Source organism: Hyla sarda, chromosome 4, assembly GCF_029499605.1.
Source record: "Hyla sarda isolate aHylSar1 chromosome 4, aHylSar1.hap1, whole genome shotgun sequence".
NCBI classification, from domain to species: Eukaryota; Metazoa; Chordata; class Amphibia; order Anura; family Hylidae; genus Hyla; species Hyla sarda.
In genome coordinates this window covers 345,703,075-345,715,766 of record NC_079192.1, presented here as the reverse complement: position 1 = coordinate 345,715,766, position 12,692 = coordinate 345,703,075, and the positions used below count along the sequence as shown (strand labels likewise).

The 12,692-nt window shown below is 45.0% G+C and overlaps 1 protein-coding gene across 3 annotated transcripts in view; it reads left to right on the top strand.

Annotated features, from left to right (window-relative positions):
- Window positions 1–12,692, top strand: part of ANKHD1 (ankyrin repeat and KH domain containing 1) — a 236,889-nt gene that overhangs the window by 156,562 nt on the left and 67,635 nt on the right. For all 3 annotated transcript variants that reach the window (XM_056516547.1, XM_056516546.1, XM_056516545.1), the window contains exon 10: window positions 5,368–5,495. In XM_056516547.1, coding sequence (XP_056372522.1) covers window positions 5,368–5,495 — 128 coding nt within the window. The remainder of the gene's footprint in view (window positions 1–5,367; window positions 5,496–12,692) is intronic.

Below are 12,692 nucleotides of genomic sequence, written 5' to 3'. Positions count from 1 at the left end.
CCCACCTGAGCCTTCCCCTCAGGTGGGCGGTCGCCTGTCCCTTTTTCGGAACGTTTTGAACGCAGTTTCAGATGGCTACCTAATAGTTTGGTTCTTTTCCCTGGGATCGTTTTTTCTGGTCCCGGCCTCCCCACTCTCCTGCCTTTGCTGCAGCTTTTCAGTCTGCACTCCACACCCTCCTTGCGCAAGGGGTCATTGTGCCGTTTTTTTTTTTTTTTGGGCTTCTATTCAAATCTGTTCGTCATTCCCAAAAAATGGGGGTTCATACGATTCTCGATCTGAAGCTCCTCAATCGGCATTTGCACCTGCGGCATTTCCGAATGGAATCTCTCTGTTCTGTTGTTGAGTCCATGGACCAGGGTTAATTCCTGTCTTCGGTGGACATCCGGAATGCATACCTCCACATCACTATTTTTCAGGCACACCAATGCTTTCTGCAGTTTACCATTCCGTCAGGTCACTTTCAGTTTGTGGCACTGCCCTTCGTGCTGGTCATGGCCTCCAGGCTCTTAACCAAGGTCCTGGCGGCGGTGATTGCCATCCTGTGCTCCCTTATCTGGACGACCAGTTGATCAAAGCTCCGTCCTTGGCCCAAAATCAGGAGACCAGTTTCGGGTGGTTGCTCAACCGGGAGAAACCCAACCTTTCTCCCTTCCAGTTTCTGCTTTTTCTAGGGCTTCAATTCGACACCGAAAATGTTTGGGTTTTACTTCTACCATGCCGAGTGCTCTTCTATCCGAGATCAGCCTATTGCACCGGTCTCCTCGGTCCCTTCACTGCCGGTTCCATCTGCCCCCCCCCCACTGTTCACCTGTTGCTCCTTTGGTGGCTCCGCTCTCCACTCCTTTGGGAGGGACACTCATTTCTCCCACTGCACTGGCAAGTCTTAAAAACCGATTCGAGTCTCCTTGGCTGGGGGGGGTGTTTCAGGACTGGACTGTTCAGGGCCGCTGGTCTCCCCATCAATGTCCTGGAGCTTCGGGCCATTTTTCTTTGTCTGCTTCACTGGGAGTTGTTACTCCGGGGCCCGTCTGGTTCGGATCCAAACTGACAACGCCACGGCCGTGGCTTAGATCAATCGCCAGGGGGGCACTCGCAGCCTTGCTGCAATGGCAGGGATGACAAAGACTCTTGTCTGGGTGAAATGCCGGGTTCCCTCCATATCGGCGATCCACATTCCGGGGGTGGACAATTGGGAGGCGAACTTTTTGAGTCTCTCCTGGCCCGACTGGGTGAGTGGTCTCTCTTACCTGGAGGTGTTCGCAACAATTTGCGAACATTGGGGGACTCAGGACATGGACCTTTTTGCGTCCTGCCTAAACCAGTAGGTTCCCGCCTTTGTGGAATAGTTCCGCGATCCTCTGGCTCCGGCTGTGGACACATTGATCGTTCCCTGGTCACAGTTCGCCCTTTCTTACCTCTTCCCTCGCCCAGGGTGCTGAGAAAGCACTCAAGGCAGAGGGTGTCTCAGCGATTCTAGTGGTGCCGGATTGGCCCTGGCGCTCGTGATTCGCCGACGTTGTTAGTCTTGTGCAGGACGTTCCCATGTGGCTGCCGGATCGGCCCGACATTCTTCTTTTTCAAGGTCTTCTGTGCCACCCCAATTCTATGCCTCTGCGTTTGACGGTGTAGTGGTTAAATCCACGGTGCTGAGGGCTCGTGTTTTCTCTCTCCAGGTCATTCGCACCATGCCTCGGGCGCGTAAGCCTTCCTCTGCCAGGATTTATCACGGGACCTGGCGTGCCTATTTTCGATGGTGCTAAGCCCGTTCTGTCTCCCGTTGTTTTCTCCTTGCCGAACTTGCTTTCTTTTCTGCAGTCGAGGCTGGAATCGCGTTTGGCCCTTAGTTCCCTCAAGGGACAGGTATCAGCGCTTTCCATTCTTTTTCAGCACCCCCTGGCTTCTGATCCTCATGTTCGCACCTTCCTTCATGGTGTGGCACACGAGGCTCCTCCTTACAGGTCTCCCACTCCGCCCTGGGACCCCTTTTGAACCCCTTGGGGAGATTTCTCTCCGCTTCATTTCTTGAAAGGTGTCCTTTCTCATTGCTGTGACTTCCATTCGTCGGAATTGGCGGCTCTCTCCTGTCGACCCCCCCCCCCTTCTGGTCCTTAACCAGAACAAGGCTGTGCTTCGGCCGTCGCCTTCTTTTCTGCTAAAGGTGGTCTCCTCTTTTAATCTAAACAAGGATATTGTCCTTCTCTCCTTCTGTCCAGCTCCGTCTCACCCTAAGGAGCGCTCTTTCCACAATTTGGACGTGGTCAGAGCTCTACGTGTTTACCTCTCAGCCACTTCTTCCTTTTGGCGTTCTGATTTGCTGTTCGTCATCACAGAAGGCCGTCACAAGGGGCTTCTAAGGCGACCATTTCCCGTTGGATCCGGTCTGCCATATTGGAGGCCTGTCGTTCTAAGGGAAAGGCTCTGTTTGGGCCTCTTCGGTGATATTCAATAGGGCTTCGGCCCTGCAGGTGTGTAAAGCGGTTCTCCGTACACACGTTCACCAAGTACTACCAGGTGCACACTTCTGCATCTACTGATGCCGGTTTTGGGGCATAAAGTGTTGCAGGCGGCAGTGGCATTGCCATCTGATTTTCTTGCTGGGTTATGTTTTTTCCCACCACGGGGAATGCTTTGTTAGGTCCCATGGTTCCTGTTTCCCCAATGGAGCCGACCAAGAAAAGGAGATTTTTTTTATACTTGCTCTAAAATCTTTCTCGGAGGATCCATTGGGGGACATAGCACCCACCTGTTGATTATTAGTTTGTTGCTCTGAGAGACGATATCCTGTCGGTGTGCTGGTCCGGTTGATTTTTTTTTTTGTCTGGACCTGTTGTTTGCCGATTCCTCCTACTGCTTTGGGACTAAACTGATTAGTTTAGAGTCAGCGGGTGGGGTATATCCTGCCAGGAGTGGCCAGCTTCTTTTTGTTAATGCCTAGTGTCAGCCTCCTAGTGGCAGCAAGATATACCACGGTTCCTGTGTCCCCCCCCCCCCCCCCCACCCAATGGATCCTCAGAGATTTTACAGTAAGAAGTAAAAATCTCCCTTTTCTGTGCATGATAGTTTCATGGTGTGACCACTGCCCATTAGCGAATAGATCAAGAAGGTATCCTGGGGCTCCGGCAGTACCGGCGACCCAAGAGGGTACCCAAAAATTGTACAACAAGTTGCCAAAAGGCCTGAATTGCAGAGCAGGACCACATCATGTGGAGAAAATCAGAGGAACTCTACGACATTGACATTGTGACATTTGTGACTTCGTCGGGCATGTACCCATTTTTAGCTAAGCGTACCGGCACAATAGCATTGATGGAACATGTAAAGTTAAATTAGACGATTGTTAATGGCCGGAGAGACAGAAGTGAAACGAGATTGCTTCCATCCATTCCTCATCCATCAAGTCATGGAGAAGACCACACCACTGAGCCTCCATAGAAAGTGGGTCATATTTCATTTTGGCATCTAGGAAAGCTGAATAGAGGCCCGAGATGAGGTATTTATAAACACCAATAAGAGGAAATCGGGAGAACTGTCTGGAGGATGTTGGGAATTGTGCCAGAGCTACAAGAATTTATATAAAGTCTCCCTGGGAATGCCATAGGTTTCATATATTTATATATATATATATATAAATATATATATATATTATACTATACATACTTAAAAGTGCAGAAGCTCTCATCACCATAAACGTCCTCAATAGTATGTACCCCGTGGGAGATCCAGTATGACAGATCAATGTTGTATGAAAAATGGGGCAAGAATGGTTTGGTCAATACATTTTATAACCCCCTAACATAACTGGCCATCTAGACAGTGCATTCATGAAAATGAGTAGATATAATTATATTTGTTAGAGAAATTTCTGTGAGTGAAAATTTGTCCCATGCATAGCTAGTTCTGCCCGGAGTACAGGTATTTAAAATTCCCTTTTTTTCAGATATAAAAATTTAAAAAGGAAATTAAAACAAGGAATAATTAGATTAAAAATAAAGAAGGAAATGTATGTAGAGGAGCATAAAGGACTAGCTGACTCTAAATTAATACTTCAGTTCAGCTTTTACAGAAGAAAATTAAGTAGAAAAAACTAGGGATCGACAGATTATCGGTTTGGGCGATATTCACGATTTTGGACGTTATCTGTATCGGCAATTACTGCCCCCATCGCACTGCCCCATTGCCTCCCCCATCCCCGGTTTTATAATTACCTGTTCCCGGGGTCCACGCTATTTCTGGCACCTAGGCAGCGAAATGACGAGTGACGTCCTCAACGCGACGTCACCGCCATTGCGCACAGTGACAGTTCAGGAGAACTAAAATAGAAGATGGTAGAAAGCCCTTCTAGATTTTTGTAGTGCTGTTGACACGGTACCACATAGAAGACTTATCAATAAACTGCAGACTTTGTGCTTGGACTCATATATAGTTGAATATATTAGGCAGTGGCTGAGGGACAGACAACAGATTGTTGAAGTCAATGGAGTATATTCAGACCAATGTCTTGTTACCAGTGGAATACCTCAGGGATCTGTACCTGGGTCCCAATCTATTTTTTTAAGATGATGCACCTTGAACATAAAAACTGAAGGTAGAATATAGAATACTTAATACTGTCCTAACCTCAGTATGTGTGGGCAGAGATTTAGGGGAAAATCATCTCAGAAGACTTAAAGGTACGCTGACAATCTAAAAGAGCAGTTGGAAATACTAGCAGAGATGTATAGGGAGAGGTATAAGCAGTAGAAAGAGATAAGAGCTCATGCCGCTGTACAGAACACTGGTGAGACCTCATTTGAAGTATTGTGTGCAGTACTGGAGACTGTATCTCCAGATGGATATGGATACTCCAGAGAGAGTTCAGAGAAGAGCTACTAAACTAGTAAATGGATTGCAGGATAAAACTTACCAGGAAAGGTTAAAGGACCTGAACATGTATATTTTGGGAGAAATATGAGACCCGGGAGATATGATAGAAAGTTTTAATTGAAAAATTACACTGTAAAGGAGGAGAGTCAATTTAAAAGGATAAAAACAAGATCACAAGATGACATGGTTTTAATTTAGACAGGCAAATGTTTCTGTAGTAATATGAGAAAGTATTACGTTACTGAGAGAGTAGTAGATGCATGGAATAGCCTTCCTGCTGATGGGATTTCTGCAAATACAGTGAAGGAGTCTTAGCATTCATCTGTTATAAGAGTTGGGGGATCTCCCCTGCCCCCCAGACATACTAGGTAGCCAGCTGATCCCATTGGATATTTGCACCTATGCAGATATCATAGTGCACTTTTTGGTGTAGGTAATGTATAGCATCTGTAACCTGACTGTGTGGTTTTACTGATTTATTTATATATTTTTATTTTCTAGGAGCAAACATTAATCATGCTACAGCCAATAATGACCACACTGTTGTGTCCCTGGCATGTGCTGGAGGACATCTTGCTGTTGTTGAGCTACTGTTGGCAAAAGGAGCGGATCCAACTCATAGGCTTAAAGTAAGCTTCCTATTGAATATAAAGAATAAGTTCAAAATGTACTGCATGTATTATCCAAATTCCACCAAGGAATTGCATTTTCTGTGCTATAGTGTTTTTATGCAGTCACATTGAGGTAAGCACACAATATACATTAAAGGAAAACTGACAAGAGGGCCATCAACTCAGTGAAGCCCTTAAAAATATAAAATGTCCTCAAAAACAAGAATACTGACACTAAATGGGAGAATTTAAAAAATATCTTAAATTCTTACTTCAAGATGTATATACCTTTTTTATGGGGAAAAAAAGAGAACCAATATGGATGAATTGGGCAATAAATGACAAAAAATAAAGCATTTCAACTACTAAAAGAGGACGGCAGTGAAGAAGCATTAAAAAGCTATAGAGAAAAATGTAATACGTGTGAAAAAAACAGATAAAAGCCTCAAAAATAGACAGAGAAACCCTTTTGCCAAAGAGAGTAAAACTAACCCCAAAACTATATAAATAGCAAAAAGGTCAAAAATGAAAGTGTAGGCACTTAAAAAAATTATGAAGAAATTATAAACGGGGATCAGGAAAAAGAAAATATATTAAACAAATTCCTCTCCACTGTGTTCACCGAGGAATGAAATGCCAGGTGAAATACAGCGAGATGAGGTAAACTCCCCAGTACAGGTCACCTGTCTAACCCAGGAAGAAGTACAGTGCCGCCTACAAAAAATCTAAATAGACAAATAACCAGGTCCAGATGGCATTCACCCTCGTGTTCTAAAGGAATTAAGTAATGTTATAGACAGACCCCTATTTATAATATTCAGGGACTCTATAGTAACAGGGACTGTTCCCCAGGACTAATTTACTCAGACCAACTAAAAGGTGGTCTCATAGACCAACTAAAAGGTGGTCTGGTAATGTAAATTTACCCTCCACACACTAGTCTCATAAGTGTGTAGATGTTCCCCAGGACTGGCGCATGGCAAATGTGGTGCCAATAGTTAAAAAGGGGACAAAAGTTGACCATAGGAATTATGGACCTGTTAGTTTAACCTCTGTTGTATGTAAATTGTTGAAAAGGGTACTCCGTTCCTTTGCTTTCGGAGCTCCGCTCCCTAACTTCCAGAAGTTATTGGTCCGAAGGATGTGTTTGCGGGCTCTGTGTTCAGGGCCGCCCCTTGTGACGTCACGCCCGCCCCCGCAACGAAAGTCTATGGGAACGGGACGTCACGAGTGGGCGGGCGTGACGTCATGAGGGGCGGCCCTGAACACTGAAGCCTGCACACACATCGTTCAGAACAATAACTTCCGGATGCCGGGGAGCGGAGCTCCGAAAGCAAGGGAACGGAGTACCCCTTTGAGGGTTTTCTAAGAGATGCTATTTTGGAGTATCTTGATTAAAAATAAATGTAGGACTCCATATCAGCATGGCTTTATGAGCGATCGGTCCGGTCAAACTAACCTGATCAGCTTTTATGAGGAGGTAAGCTCCAGACTGGACCAGGGGGAATCGCTGGATGTCGTATATATGGATTTTTCCAAAGCATTTGAAACGGTGCCACATAAAAGAATGGTGCATAAAATGAGAAGGATCGGGCTGGGGGAGAATGTGTGTAAGTGGGTAAGTAACTGGCTCAGTGATAGGAAACAGAGGGTGGTTATTAATGGTACTTATTCTGATTGGGTGGCTGATACTAGTGGGGGACCACAGGGGTCTGTCTTGGGTCCTGTTCTATTTAATATATTAATGACCTTGTAGAGGGGTTGAATAGTAAAGTAGCAATCTTTGCAGATGATACTAAACTCTGTAAAGCGGTAAACACTATAGAGGACAGTGCACTTTTACAAATGGATCTGGATAGTTTGTAGGTTTGGACTGAGAAGTGGCAGATGAGGTTCAACACTGATAAATGTAAGGTAATGCACATGGGGAGGAAAAATCCGGGCTTGGATTATTAAATAGGAGCACACTTGGGACGACTGATGTGGAAAAGGACTTGGGAGTCTTGGTTAACAGTAAATTTAGCTGTAGTGACCAGTGTCGGTGAATTGCTGCTGCCAAAGCAAATAAAATCATGGGGTGCATCAATAGGGGCATAGATGCCCACGACAAGGAAATAATTCTACCGCTGTACAAATCACTAGTCAGACCACACATAGAATACTGTGTACAGTACTGGGCACCAGTGTACAAGAAAGATATAGTGGAGCTAGAGAGGGTTAAAAGACGGGCAACCAGAGTAATATAGGGAATGGGAGGACTACAGTACCCAGAAAGATTATCAGAATAAAGGTTATTTAGTTTAGAAAAAAGGAGGCTTGGGGGAGACCTAATGACTATGTATAAATATATCAGGGGACCGTACAGAGATCTCTCCTATTATCTATTTATACCCAGGACTGTATCTATAACAAGGGGGCATCCTCTAAATGTAGAAGAAAGAAGGTTTCTACACCAGCACAGACGGGGGTTCTTTACTGTTAGAGCAGTGAGACTGTGGAATTCTCTACCTGAGGAGGTGGTCATGGTGAACTCTATAAAAGAGTTCAAAAGGGGTCTGGATGCATTTTTGGAGAATAACACAGCTGGTTATGTATGCTAGATTTATAGGGACAGAACGTTGATCCAGAGATTTATTCTGACTGCCATATTTGGAGTCGGGAAGGAATTTTTACCTCTAGTATGAGGGTTTTTTGCCTTCCTCTGGATCAACTTAGTAGGGACTCATTAGGGGTTATAGGTTAAACTTGATGGACGCTGTTCTTTTTTCAACCTTATGAACTGTTACTTGTTGTAGTTGTAGTTTTGAAACCTCTGGAGGTCCGCAGTTTGAAGACCACTGCGGCCTTCGTCATCATCCAGCGCCCCCCCCCCCCCCCTTTTGTTTTATACTTACCCACCCTCGGCGGGAAGTTGGGGTGAGCTGGTCCTGGCCATCTATGCTGCAGGGACCGTCCGGTGGGGATGGTTAGTTGTTGTGGGGTGTCTAATTTCACCGGGCGGGCCTCTTCTCCTCACTTCGGGCCCGGCCCCGGAGTAGTGACATTGCCTTGACGACGACGCACAGGGACGTTCATGCGCAACGTCCCTGTGCGTCGTTGTCAATGCAACGCACTAGTCCGGGCCCGAAGCACGGAGAAGAGGGGCCCCCCCCAAGGTGAAAATGGACAGCCCGCAACGACTAACCATCCCCACCGGACGGTCCCTGCAGCATAGATGGCCAGGACCAGCTCACCCTAACTTCCCGCTGAGGGGGGCGGATGATGACGAAGGCCGCAGTGGTCTTCAACCTGCGGACCTCCAGAGGGTTCAAAACTACAACACCCAGCATGTTGGGAGTTGTAGTTTTGCAACATCTGGAGGTCTGCAGGTTGAAGACCACTGATGACAGGCAGTGATGATGATGAAGGGGGGGATGACGACGTGGGTCTGGATGATTACATGAGGGGGGGGGGGATGATGTATTTCCCACCCTATGCTTATAGTTGAGTCAATAACTTTTCCTGGGTTTTTGGGGTAAAATTAGGGGCCTCGGCTTATATTCAGGTCAGCTTATACTTGAGTATATACGGTAAGCCAAATACATAGGCTTATAGTGTGGGTTACCCTCTCTGAAAAAAGGTATCATTTACCTGTATCCATGAAGCCCTTGCAGAGTTATGAAGTAAAATAAAGATATGCAAATGCTGAGCAGTGGGGACATTCCCATTGCTCTTCTAGCAATACTAAAGTCATCATTTCCTGGCTGTTTTGCCCTCCCCTTAATTAATATTCAGTTGGCTCTACACCCCAGATATGGCTGGTGCTTCAAAACTTGTGGAGAGGCAAAAGGTTTATTGATTTCATCAGTAACCTATCCGCATAGTGTAGTGTTCTGCAGATGCTTGTTAAAAAATAAATATAAATATATATATATATATATATATATATATATATATATATATATATATATATATATATTATATACACACACACACACACCGTATTTATTGGCGTATAACACGCATTTGTTAGGCTAAAATTTTTAGCCTAAAGTCTACCTGCGTGTTATACGCCGATAAGCCGCTGCAGTTCAATAATTTAAAGCGGGTGCTTTAAATCAATAAACTGCAGCGGCATTTGCAGGTGCAGAGACAGCAAGCGCTGCCGGCTTCTCTGCCCCTGCCTGTCCTGGGGTCTTTAGCCCTGCTGCTGCCGCTTCTCTCTGCCTGGCAATCTGTGCCACTGCCCCTTCTCTCCCCCTGTCTATCGGTGCCGCTGCCCCTGCACCATTGCCGGCAGGGGGAGAGAAGCGGCGCCGGCAATGGGGCAGCGGCACCGACAGACGGGGGGAGAGAAGGGGCAGAGGCACCCATTGCTGGCGCAGCTGCCCCGTTGCCTCCCCCATCCCCGGTTGTATAATTACCTGTTGCCGGGGTCGGGTATGCGCTGCTTCAGGCCTCCCGGTGCGTCACCTGCGTCGTTGCTATGCGCGGCACAATGACGAGTGACGTCACTCGTCATTGTGTCTCGCAGCGCATATCAACAACGCAGGGGACGCACACCGGAGGCCTGAAGCAGCGCGGACCCGACCCTGGCAATGGTAATTATACAACCGGGGATGGGGGGAGGCAACAGGGCAGCGGCGCCGGCAATGGGGGCCTCTGCCCCTTCTCTCCCCCTGTCTGTCGGCGCCGGCAATGGGGCAGCGGCACCGATAGCCAGGGGAGAGAAGGGGCAGCAGCACCGATAGCCAGGGGGAGAGAAGCGGCGGTAGCAGGGCTCTAGACCCCAGGAAGGGCAGGGGGAGAGAAGCGGGCAGCAACGGCCTCTCTCCCCCTGCCTTTCCTGGGGGGCTTCTGCGGTGTAAGAAACAGTGTATCGGGGTATACACACGCACACCCACGCACCCTCATTTTACCAAGGATATTTGGGTAAAAAACTTTTTTTTACCCAAATATCCTTGGTAAAATGAGGGTGTGTGTTATAGGCCGGTGCGTGGTATACCCTGATAAATACGGTATGTATGTATGTATGTATGTATGTATGTATGTGTGTGTATGTATGTGTATTATTACATAAATTCAGGGGTGTGGAAATTTTATAAAAATAAAATGTAGTAAAATCTACTTGTCCCTCATGAGGATCCACTTGTCCGGGCCAATTTTCACTTTTACGCTCTGATTTTTTCCTCCTCGCACTATAATAGCCATAACTACCTACTATAATGATACCTTTCAATTTTTCAATAACATATTCTCCGAACCAAAAAAAATATATATTAGGTGAAGTGAAACTGAAATAGTAAAAGAAAATTTTGCAGATTTGGTGGTTTTCTTTTCTACGCCATTTACTTTGTCATCAGATAACATGTTAGTTTCATACTTAAGACCAGCCTGATTACAGCGATACCAGATTTGTATCGTTTACGTCATGTTTTACTAATTTAAAAAAAATTCTGAATTTTTGGGATTTTTTTAAATTATTTTTTTGACCCCTGTAGCTTTAGTTTTTTTCCGCATACCAGGCTGTATGAGGGCTAATTTTTTTGCGCCATAATCTGTTTTTTGTATCGGTACCATTTTGGTATTGATCTGACTTTTTAATCTCTCTTAATCTTTTTTTTTTTCTGGGATATTATAAAAATTGCAATTCTGTGGTTTGGTATTATTTTTTTTCACATTTATCATACAGGATACATAATGTTCTATTTTAATAGGTCGTACAATTGCGCACAAAGCGGTATCAAATATGTTTTTTTATTATGTTTGCATGTTTTTATATAGGATAAGGGGGTGAGTTGAACTTTTAACATGGGAGGGTTAATGTGTTTTTTTTTTTTTTTTTTTTTAAACCCCTTAACAACGAGCGCCGTAAATGTACGTCCTGGTGTGGTGGTACTTAATGCACCAGGATGTACATTTACGTCCTAAGCATAACCGCGAGCATCGGAGCGATGCCCGGATCATGCACGGTAGGTCCCGGCTGCGGATCGCAGCCAGGGACCCGCCCGTAATGGTGGACACCCGCGACCCTGCGGATGTCCGCCATTAACCCCTCAGATGCCGTGATCAATACAAATCACGGCATCTGCAGCATCGCGGTCACTAAAATAGATGGTCTGATCGCCCGCAGCGCTGCCACGGCGATCTGATCATCCAGCACGGCAGACGGAGGTCCCTAACCGGCCTCCGCTGCCTTCCCTGCGTCTTCTGCTCTGATCTGCCTTCCCGCAGACCAGAGCAGAAGATGACCGATAATGCTGATCAGTGCTATGTCCTATACATAGCACTGAACAGTATTAGCAATTGAGTGATTGCTATAAATAGTCCCCTATGGGGACTATTAAAGTGTAAAAATAAAAGTAAAAAGTAAAGTGAGAAAATGTGAAAAAACCCCTCCCCCAATAAAAACATAAATTGACCCATTTTCCCTATTTCACCCCCAAAAAGTGTTAAAAAAATATTTAATATACATATTTGGTATCGCCGCATGCGTAAATATCTGAACTATTAAAATAAAATGTTAATACCGTACGGTGAACGGCGTGAACGTAAAAATAAAAAGTCCAAAATAGATGCTTTTTTATAACCTTTTATTCCCAATTTTTTTTTTTATAAAAATGGATTAAAAGTTCTATATTAGCAAATATTGTATAAAAAAAAGTACAGATCATGGCACAAAATGAGCCCTCATATCACCGCTTTACCGGAAAAATGAAAAAATTATAGGTCCTCAGAATTGGGGGATTTTAAAGATACTAATTTGGTTAAAAAGTTTGCGTTTTTTTTTTTTAAGCGCAACAGTAATAGAAAAGTATGTTATCATGGGTATCCTATTAATCGTATTGACCCAGAGAATAAAAAACACGTAATTTTTACCATAAATTGTACGGCATGAAAACAAAACCTTCCAAAATTATCAAAATTGCGATTTTCTTTTTAATTTCACCACACAAATAGTATTTTTTTGGTTGCTCCATACATTTAATGGTAAAGTGAGTTATGGCATTACAACGGACAACTGGTCGCGCAAAAAACAAGCCCCCATACTAGTCTGTGGATGAAAATATAAAAGAACTATGATTTTTTGAAGGCGAGGAGGAAAAAACTAAAACATAAAAATTAAATTGTCTGCGTCCTTAAAGGAGAAGTACGGGATTGAAAATTTTATCCCCTATCCTAAGGATAGGGGATAAGTTTCAGATCGCAGGGGGTCCGACCGCTGGGGCCCCCCAC